Genomic DNA, 16,248 nt, shown 5'->3' with positions numbered 1-16,248 from the left:
CCCAGTGTGCTCCAGTGTATCCCTTAGAAGCGTAATGGTTTAAAGAGCAATTTTCCCAATACATGTCTATTAGAGTAGACCACTCAAACATGTGGAGAGCTCCTTGTCTCCCTGCCTGGTCCCTAGGCTCTGGTCCACCATAGCCAGAGATGGGTACCCAACAGCCCAATGCAGGGCAGATCTCCCCATGCATAAAACCAGAAAGCTGGTGCTCAGATCACTTTCCGTGCAAAGGGAAGTGCCTGGTGAGATTAAGCACCTCCAGAAATAAGCAACAGCAGAGAGTGATTCCTTTTAGGCCTGAATTTTGGGACTCAGTGCCAGCGGTTCAAAAAAGTCATTTCTAGACACTGTGTTACCATCCTTCGGTCTACAGGCCTCTGATGATAAAAATATTCAAGCTGTGAGTTTTCACACTGCATTACTGTTCTGACCTACTCAACTTTCAGAGTATCTCCTGAAAGATTTTGCAAACAAATGATCTTGTATTTTCTTCTTCATGGAAAACAATATAATAATTAAAAAAAAAACCAAACAAAAAACAAACAAAAAAAACAAACCACAAACAAAACAGAACTGATACTTCAGACATTTTATTAGAAACATTTTTATCTGAGTTGCCAGGACTGATTTTAATTACTTTAATCTTTGCAATACTTATTTTGTTTTTTTAATCAAACGTGCAGCAGTAAATTGAACAGAAAAAATCCACTTTGTCTTACATCCATCCAAAATTTTACAATTGGCACAAGATAGTAAATTTTGCTAAAGACTATTACCATGCTGTTCACTTAAAGATCTACCTGTCCATTGAACCTTGTCAATTAGCATTCGTTAATTGTGTGTCTCTTCTGTAATACTTTATTGATATAATCATGTATCAGCTGACTCATAGCAGCATTCATTTCAGGCTAGACAGTTCCTCCTTACTTGAGTCACCTTGCTTAACTTTATTATTTCATTGTTTCATTCATTCATTTAATATTGACACAAATGTGGCCCACTAGTTTTACAGGATTTCTGATTTTTTCCAAGGCATTTAAGATTAATTATATATATATATATATATATACACACTTATTCTGTGTTTGAGAAAAAGTTTCAGAATAAGAAATGAGAAATAAACAGGACAACAAACTTGAACTCACCAGGCGAGCATGTGGGTTTCGGTGGTAATAAAGTTCTTTATATCCATCCATCCACACCTCAGCTGCACGCACACTGTTTGCCAGAGCTTTGGATCGCGAGTACGGAGCTTGTTTGGGAAAAACGTGACCCACATGTGAGCATGGGTGGATCTCAAGACTTCCTCCACACTGCCATATCTGAAGAAAGAATTAATATTGTGCATCATTCGACTCTTTGTTAAGCAAAAAGATACAGTAACAATAAGCCTTTGTAAGGATAATACCTTCTCAAGAATACCACAGCATACATATAAGCAACACACACAATAATTTTGTGTCTCATTTGATGAATAAGCTGGGTAAAATGACATACTTGTGAACTCAGAGGAAATCACTGGGAGTTACAAGGAGATAACTCCATCTCTGATTTTATCTGGTGTGCAATTATCCAGTTCTTAGCTTCACTTTCTCTGAATGCATTATAAGCAAAGGTCCACAATATTTCTGCAAGTGTAATTGTGGTCTACAATTCAAGTTATACAAGCATTATTAAACAAACCCCCACAAAAACCAGAACAACAAAAAAAAAAAAAGAGGGAGAGAAGAAAAATGCAGCATGTTTCTTGTCCAGCTTAACCAGAAACCTTTGCCCATATTCTACTGGAAAGGTGATCTGGCAAAACAGCTAAGCTTGTCATGTCATTGGAGAATGGTTAGTTTTGTTCTCATTTCTATATTTACTACTTCAAAAGGGAGGCATGGATGCCTAACCATAAATACATATAACTAACCTTTTTCATTGGAAATCTGGAAGAGGAACCAGAGATCCAAAGCATGAAAAGAAAAAGTAATTCTGTAACTAACTGATAGTAGTTCAAGCAGCTTTAGTGAAGCAACTCCCCCTGTCTAAAGCAGTATTCCTGCTTGCTGTCAAGGAAGGTACTTGCACCTGAACATAGAACTGGCAGAACTCACTCTGCCTTTGTCTTCATCCTCCTGCTCCCCAGGTCAGGAAACATGACACTGGAGATAAAAGCCCATAAATGACCACAAAATAGATATATTAGCTTCAGTGCTCTGCAAATTTTTGTAATTATACTCTTATCCTCTGAAAACTGTGGACTTTCAGCAGTTCACATACACAGCCACCTTCCCATCATCTGCTCTGATCTCAAGTCTGATATAATGAAAGGAAAGCACAGCTAAGTATTCCCTATTTAATATTGTGGGTGACCACAATGGGGCAGACATCCTGTTTCTGAAGGGTGCCTTAAACGAGGTTTCTGAAATTTAGTCAGATGGGAGTAATACACGTTGTGGCACTTGAACAAACTTGAGGCTATCTCCAATGGCTCCAATAGACTTTCTGTGGAAGTTTTTTGAGAACTGGCACTCCAGTGAACCAATTTTCCTTGCTTATTCAACTCCATGTAGCTGGCAGCTCATCACTGCTTTATAAATATAGGACAAAGGAAACAAGCTGAGATATGTTCAGGGGGTAGAAAGGTTTGCTCCCTGACAACCTTCTCATATAGCACATACATTTTAATTACATGTTATTAAAATTAACACAGCAGGAGTGAAGGCTATGCAGTGGCAAATAATTACAACGGAACAGTGATGGGACTTTTCTAACGTGATGGGACTTCTCTAACCTCTCTACCTAGGACTTCTAGAGATCTAGTAAGTCACTACAGACAAAGGCTTTCAGCGCACACACAGGACGGACGGTGTATTCAGACTGCCTTTTTGTTTTGTTTTTTTTTAAGTTACTTATAATTTCTCTCAGATTTCTTAATTCAGAAAGCAATAGAAGTTGTCTCTGTTGATTTGCTTTTTGATAACAACAGAATCACAGAATGTATTGGGTTGGAAGGGACCTCTAAAGGCCACCTAGTCCAACCCTCCTACAATAAGCAGGGACATCTCACACTAGAACAAGATTCCTCAGAGACCCATCAAGGCTGACCTTGAATGTTTTCAGGGATGAGCCTCCACCACTCCCTAGGCAACCTGTTCCAGTGATCCACCACCCTCTCATATTAAAGAAATCTTCCCTAATGTCCAACCTAAATTTACCCTTTTCTAGCTTAAAACAATTACCCCTTGTCCTATCATTATATGCCCTTGTGAACAGGTCTTCCCCAGCCTTCTTACAGGCTCTTTTCAGGTATTGGAAGGTTGGTATAAGGTCCCCCCTGAGTCTTCTCTTCTTCAGGCTGAACAACTCCAGCTTCCTCAGCCTGTCTTCATACGAGAAGTGCTCCAGCCCTCTGATCATTTTCATGGCCCTTCTCTGGACACACTCCAACAGGTCCACATCATTCTTGTGTTGGAGGCTTCAGAGTCGAATGCAGTACTCCTGACATAATGATGTCAGACCTTCACATGTGACACAATACTGTGCTTAGTGACAAAGTCATAAGACTCTTACACATGTTTAATTTTAAAATAGTTTCCTTAAAGGTATAGGTAATTCAGTATTCAACTATAGGGAGAACTGGATAATCTTTACTTCCTGGATTTAAAATTTTAATTTATTGCTTTTCCTGAGAGGTTGGTTTTTTTTGTTGGTGCTTTCTGGGGAAGCAGTGTATCTGTCATGTAAACACAAAGATCGTTAAGTAATTCTAAAGAAATCTAGAATTCTGAACTAATCTTTTAAACCATTTGCAGATTTTTGCATGTAAGTTACTCTGTCACTCTGAAACCTGCTAAAAACCAGTTATCCACTTTCACCTTAAGAGCTCCCTTTTTGAGATTTGTTTTAAAATAATAGCTTTCTTACATTATTATTTCCATATCCAAGATGACTTTTTTAAAGTTGAAATTAATCTTGCAAGATTTGTCAGCAAATATTAAGCACCATTAAATGTTCTGAAGTTTAGCAATTTTCATATTTGTTATACTCCATATAAGCATTTTTATTGATCATTAATGTTTTGATCAGTCTGTTTTTAAACAAGATACCAGGAATGGACTCTATAATGACTACTGAAGTAAAAATGTACATTTAAGAAGGAAGCACATTCTTCTCTTCTTTTGTGATAAAGTCTGATTTAAATGCAGTAAAATAGGCTGACCATATCTCTGTTAAGTTGCTGCCAAAAGCCATTCCACAACAGCTTATTTTTCAATAATAAACATTTGTGAATTTCCCTAAAAAATAACTGTAGGTTGCTAAGCAATGATCATTAAATTCTGCTTCCTTTATTAAAACAGTTCAAAACTCCTGACTTCCTGTTACAAAAAAATTAAGTATATTTCAGCTAAACAACACCACAAAAGGTTATTTTTTGAATGGAAAACATATTTCGAGCTCTATATAAAATTATGTACAAACCAAGAACAAGGAAAAGAGACAGAAAGCAAGGAGTTTACTAGACAAAAGGAAACAAGACTACTAAACGCAAAATAAGTGACTCTGGGGAAGTCCTCCCCTAAAACTATTCAAACCTTCTTTAACAGTTAAGCACATTAGATTTCACGTATATTTTTCATGCTCACATGCATTAAAATGTTTCTTTACTAGGTCTGGTGAGCTCACAGCTCATTATATAAGTTTACTTTTTTTTTTTCCACAGAAAAAGAAAACAAGGTGATATTCGGTTTTACTTTCACTTTCATCTTGATGCATGCAGACTGGATATTTTTTCTTGTCTTTTCAGAGACAGATGGTGGCATTATGAAAAGCTACAGTAAAAGTACAAATCTCACCTTGGGATCCTCATCCCTGCCAGGGTCTTTGGACAACTGACCTAATTGCTAAACAAGAAAAGCTTTGTAAGCTCTACTACCTAGTATTTTAGGGCTCTCAGGAAGAAATTAAAAATAAAAAAAGGATGCTACCTCCTGAACAAAGACAAACTGCAGAAATATTCTGTTTCTGCTCCTCTCTCTGATACAATTTTGCTTGTCAGCTTGCAGCTGAGCCCTCTGTGTGCTGCTCTGCTGAGAGACGGGGGGGCAAAGGGGCCTCCTCAGCTGCATTTAACCTATCCCGGCTTCTCCCACTGCGAGACAGACTTTCAAATCGAGACAGAAAGAAACAATACAATAGATCAGAAAAGAGAAGACCCCAGGCAATCAGAGGCATATCACCCAGGCTCATGGGCAATGACATTTCCAACAGAAAAAAGGATTTATCAGTAAATAATTTTGCCTTTTTCCATGTGTGACTTTTTCTCATGCCATGATGATGGGTTGAAGGGCAAAACACAGGCATATCCAGCAGCGGTTCCAGAAACAAGCTTGCATTGCTGTACCTCTAGCAGAACCAAGAGCAGAAAGGGGGGAAGAAAACCTGCAACCAGGTTTCTCTCACTCCACGCAGAGGAGAGGAAAGATGAAAAGGCATATTTTGCATCCCTCAGGAAGAGGAGCTTCAATGCCCATTATGCCCATGAAGTGAAATTTTATCCAGCCAAATAGCATTAAACATCTCAAAATCAAGGAACACTGACTCGATCCTGCATTCAGCATGCAGCCTCCATCTCTCTTAGTCATCAAGCTTTTAGCCAAAGCTTTGTCCTTGTTGCACCTCCAAAAATCACAAAGAATTTCAGTTTAGAATGATCAAAGTAAGAGAAAGGAGGAGGCTTGAGGACAAGTCCTTTCATGTCATCAGGAGGGTGATTTTCAGAGATAGGAAGAGCAATCAATTCATTTACACTGTTTTTCAATATCCCTGTTCCTAATTTTCAGGTCCAGCAGGTCTAGAAACCAGAGAGACAATAGAGTTAACACAGATCTATTCCTCTTGACCTTCTTCAGCACTGTGGGCAACCAGAACACAGTTAAGCAACACAGTAGCGCTCTGCTCTCTTCCACAAAAAACCTCACTGCAGGAAGCATGAGTTACAAGGGCTTGAAATCATACAGAGAAAAAAGCATGTTGTGCAAGATTTGGATCCAAATGCCTGGATCTTACTGACAATCTGCCCTAGTAAAATTAACATACCCAGGCATACTAGCTGGCTATTGCACAGTTCGTCCTGCATAAATGTTGGCCATTTTGCAACATCAAAAATGAGACTTGCTGCCAGAGCCTTCTAGAGCACAATGGCAGTGATAATTTGAGTCTAGAGGAGCAGCCAGTGCAGGGGCACTCCATATTGTTAGGGCAGGGGTCAGGCTTGCCCTATCTGCAAGCCTTGGTCTCCCAAAAACCAAGATATGAAGAATAGAAAGCCAAGAACTGCATGCAGAGAAAGCCATATTTAAAGCTTTCTACAAGGAGCTATAAAAAGCTCCTTGTAGAAAGCTCCTGCAATCCACCTGGGAGGAGAAAACGACTGCCATCTTGGGGTGGTGCAACACCTAACTCCTACTGGTTAGGCAACCAAACCTGTGGCAGCCAGGGTCACAAAAGACTGTAGACATTTAAACAACATAAAGCAGATCTTGTAAAGTCCAGTTCTGTCAACTCTGGCTTTTGTTTCCAAGCTTGCTGGCTTTGGGAAGGGTGCAAATTTCTCTGAAGAGGCAGAGCCCATAGCACTAGTTTCAAAAGCAGCATCCTCTCCACTTCATGGATGCTCAAGTCTGGTTGCACATGCACTAGCAGACATAAAAAAGAGCCTGCAAGAGCCAGTCTTGCTCAGGAGATGCACATACCCAACATGCTTGCTACTGTTGTGCTAGACTTGTGGGAGACAGTGTCATGCTCTCTGATGTAAACTGACAGTCTCTTGTCTCTACTTATTCATCTGCTTCAATAGAAAGCAAGAGACACAGCAAGCCCCAGGTCAGCAAGCATTTGTACCCAAAAATGACCCCCTCACTGTCATCACCCCTTCCAGTCCCTCAGTGAGCAAGAAAACCAAATTTCCCTTGCCAGAGTTAGCTGGGGATGGCATCCACAACCAGGCTGCTTTTCAGCTTAACCTGCCTTGGGTTGTGACTGATAATGAGCACGATCATTTGTTCAAATCCAGTCTATTGCTACTTCTGGCTCCCTGAGCAACCTCTCATGACAGTAATTTCATTGAGAGCTATTTCATAGCTCCTGACCCTATGACTGAGCAATTATCCCACAGAAAAGAAATCCCTTCCAGTGGAAAGAGAGGACGACCTCTCTTTCAACGTGGGCTACACCAGAACCAAAGACAGCTGGGAGACTCCTGCTTCAGAAGCTCACAAAGCTGATGGAGGTGGGTAAGCTGCTTTGAGGTTAAGGTGAAGGCCTGCTGAATTTACTGACCAAGTAGGCTGTGTGTTTGGACTTGCATGCCAGAAAATTTTCCCTAGTTGAGACAGGAGGTGGTCATGAATTCAGATCAAACAGTGATTCTAGCTGAAAAATTGCCCTTCAGAGAGAAACCTTGTCAACTCCAGGTCTGTGCTTATTATCCTCCCTAATCCTTTTCTTTCCTTATTTTTGTGCCCTCCTTGCTAGGATTTCTGCATTAGAGGCACCAAGACACAGAAACAGCAGCCAAGAAGACTCCATGCTTCCCTGGTTAACAGGCAGACATCAAGTGAGACAGTCTGCTGATGCCTCCTTTCTCAAGTAACTGTTTTTTTAACATTAGAATACTACTTTGTCCCTGAAATCTGCTGTCACCTGATGAAAACAAAAATAAAACCATCAACCATTGCATCCCATAATTCAGTGACACAGAGCAATGCAAATATGACCATAAAATATACCTGCTGACCAGAAAAGGCAAGGGAAATCCAGGGTACCAAGCAGTGAACTCCCTGCAAGGCAAAAACCGCCCTGCAGTGCACACCACCACCGGAGTGCTTCAGCAAGCTAAGTGTGATATGGAGCAAACCACAGCAAACAGTGCTCTGTGGTGAGCAGCCAGCACAGGGAACAGCAGAGTGGAGGAGGACAAGATTGTTTTGCTCATCAGTCTGGACTGTCCTGTATCTCATCTCTATCTCTTCCCCTGCCACAAATCCTTTTCATTCCATCTATGTACCCCACACCCCATCACCTTTTATAACCTTTATACAAGCTTTTCCTGAAGCAGAATAAAACCTTTAAGCAGTGCAGGAGCTGGCTTGTCCTGCCCCACTGGTAACTGTCCCCAGGTGCCTCCTGCTCACTCCATCAACCGTGGTGAGAGCTCTGTGTCACATCAGAGAATTATCAATGTTTCTTTCCAACGATCCTCTTCAAGCCACAGAATGTGAACTTCACTAGCCAATTATCATACTACTACTTACATTTTATATTGTCATTCAAAACAAAGGTATGTTTTTAAAAAATGTTTTAAAAGGGTTGTTTGCAAGGAAAATAGAGCCATAACGAGGTGTGAGAACAAGGACAAGAGATTCATATAAACATCTCCCATAATACTCTCTTCTTAACGCTTGTTTACGTTACAGCTATCTTATTAACTAAAAGGATGTGAAAAAATAAGAAACTTGTTTTTCTTCTCAGGAAAAAACACTTTCAATTGAGCCCCTTACTTACCCTGAAAGAGATTTCAAGGTTTTCTCCTCCCCAGACTTCCATTCCTGTGTCATATGAACCAAGATAATCAAAATACTTCTTGCTCACAGAAAATAATCCACCTGCCATGGTTGGAGACCTGTAAAAGAGAATCTTAATTCTGAATTGAATACAAAGCGAAGAAATATAAATTAACAAACCAATGCAATGGATAAAAAAATATATATATATTTCTATTTTCAGTTTTCTCAGATTTTATGCATACAAAGGAACAGGCAGCCATTGATCAGTTATCATCAGGCCATTCCAATTTAAGATTGTAGTAAAAATTTCTTTGTGAAAAAAGCTCCAGAATGTATTCAAATAAAAATAAGAGTGAAATTTGAGAATATAAACATTGTGTTCATATAAATATTTGTAATTACAGTACTTTTGTGAATGACAATAAAATAATAGCTTTTTACCTTCATATAGAACATAAGCTTTTTACTTGCAGAATTGCATTAGTCAGCTCTAAAATTCTAAGGGCAATATCCTTATATATATTTTACTAATGTAATATGTAAAGAAGTATCTATGCTATAGTAATTAATAACAACATTCCTGATCCCATAATATCAAGCAGGAGGATTGGCTGATACAACTGAAGGCTGTGCAGCCATTCAGCAAGACCTAGACAGACTGGAGAGCTGGGCAAATATGAACCTAATGAGGTTCAACAAGTATAGAGTCCTGCATGTGGGGAGAAAAAAACACCATGCACCACTATAGATTAGGGGTTGACCTACTTGAAAGCAGCCCCATGGAGAAAAACCTTGGAGTCCTGGTGGACAACAAACTATCCATGGGACAGCAATGTGCCCTCGTGGCCGAAAGAGCCAATAGTATCTTGGGATGCATTAAGAACAGTGTGTCCAGCAGGTCAAGGGAGGTTCTCCTCCCCCTTTACTCTGCCCTAGTAAGACCACATCTGGAGTATTGTGTCCAGTTCTGGGCTCCCCAGTTCAAGAGGGACAGGGATATGCTGGAAAGAGTCCAATAGAGGGCTACAAGGATGATTAAGGGACTGGAACATCTCTTCTTATGAGGAAATGCTGAGAGACCTGGGGCCGTTTGGTCTTGAGAAAACAAGACTGAGAGGGGACCTTATTAATGTCTACAGATACGTGAAGGGTAGATGTCAAGAATGGGCCAGTCTATTCTCAGTGGTGCCCTGCGGTAGGACGAGTGGAAACTGCGCCAAGTTCAACCTCAACATGAGGAAAAACTTCTTTACTATCAGGGTGATGGAGCACTGGAACAGGCTGCCCAGCCTCCTGCTCTGGAGACTTTCAAGAACTGTCTGGACAAGTTCCTGTGTGCTCTGCCCTGGGTGTTCCTGCTGCAGCAGGGGGGTTGGACTCCATCTTCAGAGGTCCTTTCCAGCCCCTACGGTTCTGTGATTCTATGAAGTGGAAAAACTCTCAGGCATCAAATGAACAGAATTAGGTAAGCATAGTCCCTAAAGATTTTTCTTTTCTTTTTAAGAAGATCTGCCCATCTGTATTTTTTAAAATTTTTTACTTAGTTTGGGAAAAAAAAATTTGCAAACTTCCGATCAGCTCCTCATCACAGACCACAAGATAAGTGCACTTTAGAGTAGGGTAGTGTGTGCACATATACATAAACTTGTATTTGTTCAATGTTATTCCTAATTGTTCATAGTCTTAGAAAATTACCTTCTTTAAAATGCCAAGCATATAATGCTGTTTCAAACTAAATTCAGCTAACACCTTATGAATTTTACAAAATTGCTGTTGAGGTAAATATTAACAAATGCTAGGTGCAGTGATCAATCTGTCAAAACTAATTTTATCAGCCATCTTTTTGAAGCAACACTATCTTACACTGTCATTTGTTGTTTCAAAGAATGGAATGAGCTGAGGTGAGACAGAAGGGAAAAAACTAAACTTCATAACCCGTCAAGCTCTTCTGTCTCACTCCAGATCTCCCCTTTCCTAACACAGCTGTCACTAACACCAGTCTCAGCACTGCTGCTTTCTCCTGGCACTTGCTGGGCTCACAGTCCTCAGGCTACTGTGAAGCTTTATCCCTCATTGTTTTCCCCTTGGCCTGCCAGAGACAATTCTTCTTGTCATGGAGAAGAAAAGCATCATATTTAAGCTAAAGGCTTTAAAATCATTTACTCTATTTTAAAACTGTTTTAAAGAAGAATATGGCTAATATATGCTGAGAAAGATTAAATTACTACTTCACTTTTCCCATTAAAAAAAAAACTTGTCTCAGTTGAGAATAAGTTTATTATTATTTGTGAAGTACTGGATATAATTATCATGATAAGCAACCTAGAAAAGACTGAGAAAAATTAATCATCAAGGACTAAAAAAATCATTATGTTAAAAATGCCAAACAGCTGCTTAATTTCTTACAATAAATTGCTGCAACACAGCAACTTCCAAGTTGAACTGATCAGACCCTCAACTATCAGGATTTTGTCTACGGTGTCCATTCTCCAGATGCATTGTTTATACTCTTACCTCACCTTTCCTAAAAATACAGTATGAATTGACAAATAACACTGACTGACTCAAACTTGCCTTAAAGTCAAACAAAACTAAAATTGACAAAGATGACATCCACATGAACTCCTATGAATTAGCACTTCATAGAAACTACGGTGGGTAAAGCTGAGTAATTTCATCCCAGGATAGGACCGGCAAATTTGAAAAAAACAAGGAAAAACCACAAACACTACAGCACAGAGTAAGTCTTCAAGACTACCTTTGCCTTCTTACTGGTTGATGATTTTTTTCCCCCCTTTTTCATCATTGGCCATGATATATTCTTTACAACACGGATATCTTTGCTTTGCACAGAGGAAATCCTTCAGTATTAGTTAATCAGTTACAACCTTTCTGTGTGCTGATAAGCATTTGTAGGAGTTTGCCTGCAGCAGTCAAGAGAGTACTTGTGCAGTAAGGATTCCATATGGAAGATTAAAGAGGAAGTTCAGCTTTTAGAGCAATATATTTCCAGGAGCATGGTGAGCAGGAGCTATTTTTGAAAAAAGAGAACTAAACAAAATACGTAATTTTTAGTAATATTAGCATTTCTCAAATATTTTTCAGCACCTGGCATTTCCAACTGAGATCAGAAACACTTCTAACAATCACAGTTTCGTAAGGTGCATAAAAATTAACCTGATCACATCGGTCTTGGATTTCCTCCGTTTTTGTTCTCTTTCAGGGGTACTATGCCAAGTGAAGACCAGCCTCCAGTCAAATCCACCAATCTGTGGCTCGCCAGCATTTCCCAAGTACTCAAATGTATTCCAGTCAATAACATCAATAACAGGGCAGACGACAGCTGTTTCTTCTTCCGCAATCCTAGTATGTTTTTAAAAGAAAAGGGTGACTTCCATTAGAAACTTCTCTTGAAAACTAGAACTGTCAAGAACAGAGGAATGCTTATGTATACCAAACACGAAGTTTTGCTCCCTTTCAATTCATGCTGGAACAGAAGCGAACAATGGCCATAAGAATAAGCATCCATTTCTTGCATCAGGAGGATACAGCAGGATGGACTCAGCTGTAGGCACCTGGCAATCATCAATCTTCCTGGACAGAGGAAGCAAGGTATGTCAGATGGCTTGAGACAATACATTCAGCATCTGGCTTGGCTGCTATAGCCAGCACCACATTCTCAACAAAAATGTCTATTTTGTATTTTACAGATAGCTAGGTTTAAGATATTAAGAGAGCAGCATAATAGTATAGTTCTGCAACGATTAATAATTAATTAACTAGCCTCTTGGCCCTTAAAGCCATGGTTGTTCTTGTAACTATTATCAACTGCAAAAAGTAACACTGAGCCCTACAACACTAACTCAAAAAGAAGCCATGAGCTTAAACAAAAAGAAAAAACAAAACAAAACCAACAAACAAAAAACACCCACACCAAAAAACAAAACACACAACCCATGCAACCCAGAAATTAGATCTCCAACAATGAAACGTAATTGAAGGAGGCCTCCAAAAACCCAGGCAACATAGGGAGATATAAAGGAGAAACAAGCAAGATAGTACTGCAGGATGACATACCTATCAGCAAGGCTGATCTAAAGATAGTTACGGTATTTCTCATACTCAGAATATGTCATTTCTGATGATATTTCTTGCGGGTCTATTTCTGCAAGGAGTTAAACCCCTTCCTCTCATTTCTCAATACCATGCACGGTTTTCTGGATTCATTTCCAAAAGCACTGGCCTTTACAAAAGGCAGAGGGATCCTCTGTTTTCACTTGATCCTCTGGAAAGGCCTCTCTGAGAACTAGGAGATAACAACTTCAAGTACACAAGATCAAGCTAAGGTCTTTTTCCTAAATCACTCTTTAGCAATCTTCTCTACACTAGTCTTAGACATCTCCTGTTAGTTCAGTGAAATGAAGTGACTTGTTTGACTTCAGGATGCTGGTACTTGTTTCAGCCCTACATCTTCTGATTTTCAAATTCCCGAGGAGAAAGAAAACTAAATGCACTATATTGCCAAGCAAAGAAGAGACATGATGTATCTGTCATTTGAAAGGAGCTAGCTCTTCCTGGAACTACTAAACTCAAAACCCCCAGGCTGACCAAGGGACTCTGACTCTGAAATTAGAGCAGCTTGTGGTGGTTAAATGCAGCAGAGAACAGCAGCAGTTCCAAAGAAGTATTGTCTGAGCTGAGAAAGACTGCCTTAAGAATGAAATGCTCTCTTGTTGCTGGAGGGAAGGTGCAAGACAGCTGTTTTCTGATTTATGACCTTCCATTAAAATCCTGTTTGTTAGACTGCACAAAAGGGCATATACAAATCATAGAATCATAGAATCATAGAATCATAGAATCTTAGGGGTTGGAAGGGACCTCGAAAGATCATCTAGTCCAACCCCCCCCTGCTAGAGCAGGGTCACCTAGAGCACATCACACAAGAACGCATCCAGGTGGGTTTTGAATGTCTCCAGTGAAGAAGACTCCACAACCTCCCTGGGCAGCCTGTTCCAGTGCTCTGTCACTCTCACAGTAAAAAAATTTTTTTGTATATTCACCTTGAACCTCCTATGCTCCAATTTCCACCCATTACCCCTTGTCCTATCACTGATCATCACTGAGAAAAGCCTAACTCCATCTCCCTGACACTCACCCCTTACGTATTTGTAAACATTAATGAGGTCACCCCTCAGTCTCCTTTTCTCCAAGCTAAAGAGACCCAGCTCCCTCAGCCTCTCCTCATAAGGGAGATGTTCTACTCCCTTAATCATCTTTGTAGCTCTGCGCTGGACTCTCTCAAGCAGATCCCTGTCCTTCTTGAACTGAGGGGCCCAGAACTGGACACAATACTCCAGATGCGGCCTCACCAATGCAGAATAAAGAGGTAGGAGAACCTCTCTTGACCTACTAACCACACCCTTTCTAATGCACCCCAGGATGCCGTTGGCCTTCTTGGCCACAAGGGCACATTGCTGGCTCATGGTCATCCTCCTGTCTACCAGGATTCCCAGGTCCCTTTCTCCTACACTGCTCTCCAGCAGGTCAGCCCCCAACCTGTACTGGTGCATGACATTTTTCTTCCCCAAATGCAGAACTCTACACTTGCCCTTGTTGAACTTCATCATGTTTCTCCCCGCCCAACTCTCCAGCCTGTCTAAGTCCCTCTGAATGGCAGCACAGCCTTCTGGTGTGTCAGCCACTCCTCCCAGCTTTGTGTCATCAGCAAACTTGCTGAGGGTACATTCTATACCCTCATCCAGGTCGTTGATGAAGATGTTGAACAACACCGGTCCCAGTACCGACCCCTGAGGGACTCCACTGGTCACACACCTCCAACCAGATTCTGCCCCATTGACTACAACTCTCTGACTCCTTCCTTTCAACCAGTTCTTGATCCATCTCACTACCTGATCACCAAGCCCATACCTGATCAACTTATCTACAAGGATGCTGTGGGAGACGGTGTCAAATGCTTTACTGAAATCAAGGTATACCACATCTACCGCTCTACCATCATCTATCTACCTAGTAATTTCCTCATAGAAGGCTATGAGGTTAGTCAAACATGATTTACCCTTGATAAAACCATGCTGACTGCTCCTGATGACCCCCATATCCTTGATATGTCTAAAGATAGTGCCAAGAACAAGTTGTTCCATCACCTTTCCAGGGATGGAGGTGAGGCTGACCGGTCTATAGTTACCCAGGTCCTCCTTCTTGCCCTTCTTGTAGACTGGTGTGACATTTGCTATCCTCCAGTCCTCAGGCACCTCTCCTGTTACCCATGACTTACCGAAGATGATGGAGAGTGGCCTAGCAATGACCTCCGCCAGCTCCCTCAGCACCCTTGGGTGCATTCCATCCGGACCCATCGATTTATGGATGTCCAGATTACTCAACTGATCTAACCCAATCCTCATCTACCATGGCAAACTCCTCCTCTATCTTGACTTCTTCTGGGGCTATATGAATCTGGGGCTCATGGGGAAATCCTGCAGGAGTAAAGACAGAGGCAAAGAAGGCGTTCAGCACCTCTGCCTTCTTTATATCCTCTGTCACCAGGGCTCCCACCTCATTCATCAGAGGGCCAATATTGCCTCTAGTGTTAGATTTGTTAGCTATGTATTTGAAAAAGCCCTTTCTATTATCCTTAACCTGACTTGCAAGGTTAAGTTCCAAGGAGGCCTTAGCTTTCCTAATTGCCTCCCTACATCCTCTGACAACAGACCTATATTCCTCCCAAGTGACCAGCCCCTCCTTCCATGATCTGTAAATTTTCCTCTTCCACTTGAGTTTGCCCAGTAGTTCCTTTTTTAACCATGCAGGTCTCCTAGCTCCCTTACTAGATTTCCTAACCATTGGGATGCTCTGATCCTGTGCTCGCAAGAAGTGGTCCTTGAATGTTGACCAGCTATCTTGAGCCCCTTTACCTTCTAGCACCCTGTCCCATGGGATTTCCCTTAACAGTTGATTAAGGAGGCCAAAGTTTGCCTTGTGGAAGTCCAGGGTTCTGATCCTGCTGGGTATTCTGTTCCTTCCACACAGGATCCTGAACTCCACCATCTCGTGATCACTGCAGCCAAGGCTGCCATTGACCACCACTGCTTCAACAAGGCCCTCCTTGTTAGTTAATACAAGATCCAGGAGCGCTCCTCTTCTAGTTGGCTTGTCCACCATTTGCATTAAGAAGTTATCATCAATGCACTGGAGGAACCTCCTAGACTGTGAAAGGCTGGCTGTGTAAGTCTTCCAGCAGATATCGGGGTAGTCAAAATCTCCCATGAGGACTAGGGCCTGTAGTTGTGAGGCTGCTTTCAACTGCCTGTAGAAAGCCTCATCAACTTCCTCATCTTGATCAGGAGGTCTGTAGTAGACCCCCACAACTGTATCACCCACACCAGCCTGCCCCTTAATTCTTACCCACAGACTTTCAACTTGCCCCTCATCGGCCCCTGCACAAAACTCGATACATTCTAGTTGCTCTCTCACATAAAGAGCAACTCCACCACCTCACTTCCCCGCCCTATCGTTCCTAAAAACCACATAACCATCCATGACCACATTCCAGTCATGTGAGCTGTCCCACCATGTCTCTGTTATTGCTACCAGATCATAACCCTTAGCCCGTACACAGACCTCTAACTCTTCCTGCTTATTCCCCATACTGCGTGCATTAGCATACAGGCATTTC

General features: G+C 41.2%; 1 protein-coding gene across 2 annotated transcripts in view; it reads right to left on the bottom strand.

Annotated features, from left to right (window-relative positions):
• Window positions 1–16,248, bottom strand: part of GALNT12 (polypeptide N-acetylgalactosaminyltransferase 12) — a 94,258-nt gene that overhangs the window by 60,636 nt on the left and 17,374 nt on the right. For both annotated transcript variants that reach the window (XM_051609248.1, XM_051609247.1), the window contains exons 4-6: window positions 11,733–11,918; window positions 8,554–8,671; window positions 1,149–1,325 (exon numbers count right to left, since the gene is read on the bottom strand). In XM_051609248.1, the coding sequence (XP_051465208.1) occupies window positions 1,149–1,325; window positions 8,554–8,671; window positions 11,733–11,918 (481 nt within the window). The remainder of the gene's footprint in view (window positions 1–1,148; window positions 1,326–8,553; window positions 8,672–11,732; window positions 11,919–16,248) is intronic.

This window comes from Apus apus, chromosome 2 (assembly GCF_020740795.1).
Source record: "Apus apus isolate bApuApu2 chromosome 2, bApuApu2.pri.cur, whole genome shotgun sequence".
Classification (NCBI taxonomy): Eukaryota; Metazoa; Chordata; class Aves; order Apodiformes; family Apodidae; genus Apus; species Apus apus.
The sequence above is the reverse complement of the archived record's forward strand: the minus strand, read 5'-3'. Positions and strand labels throughout refer to the sequence as shown.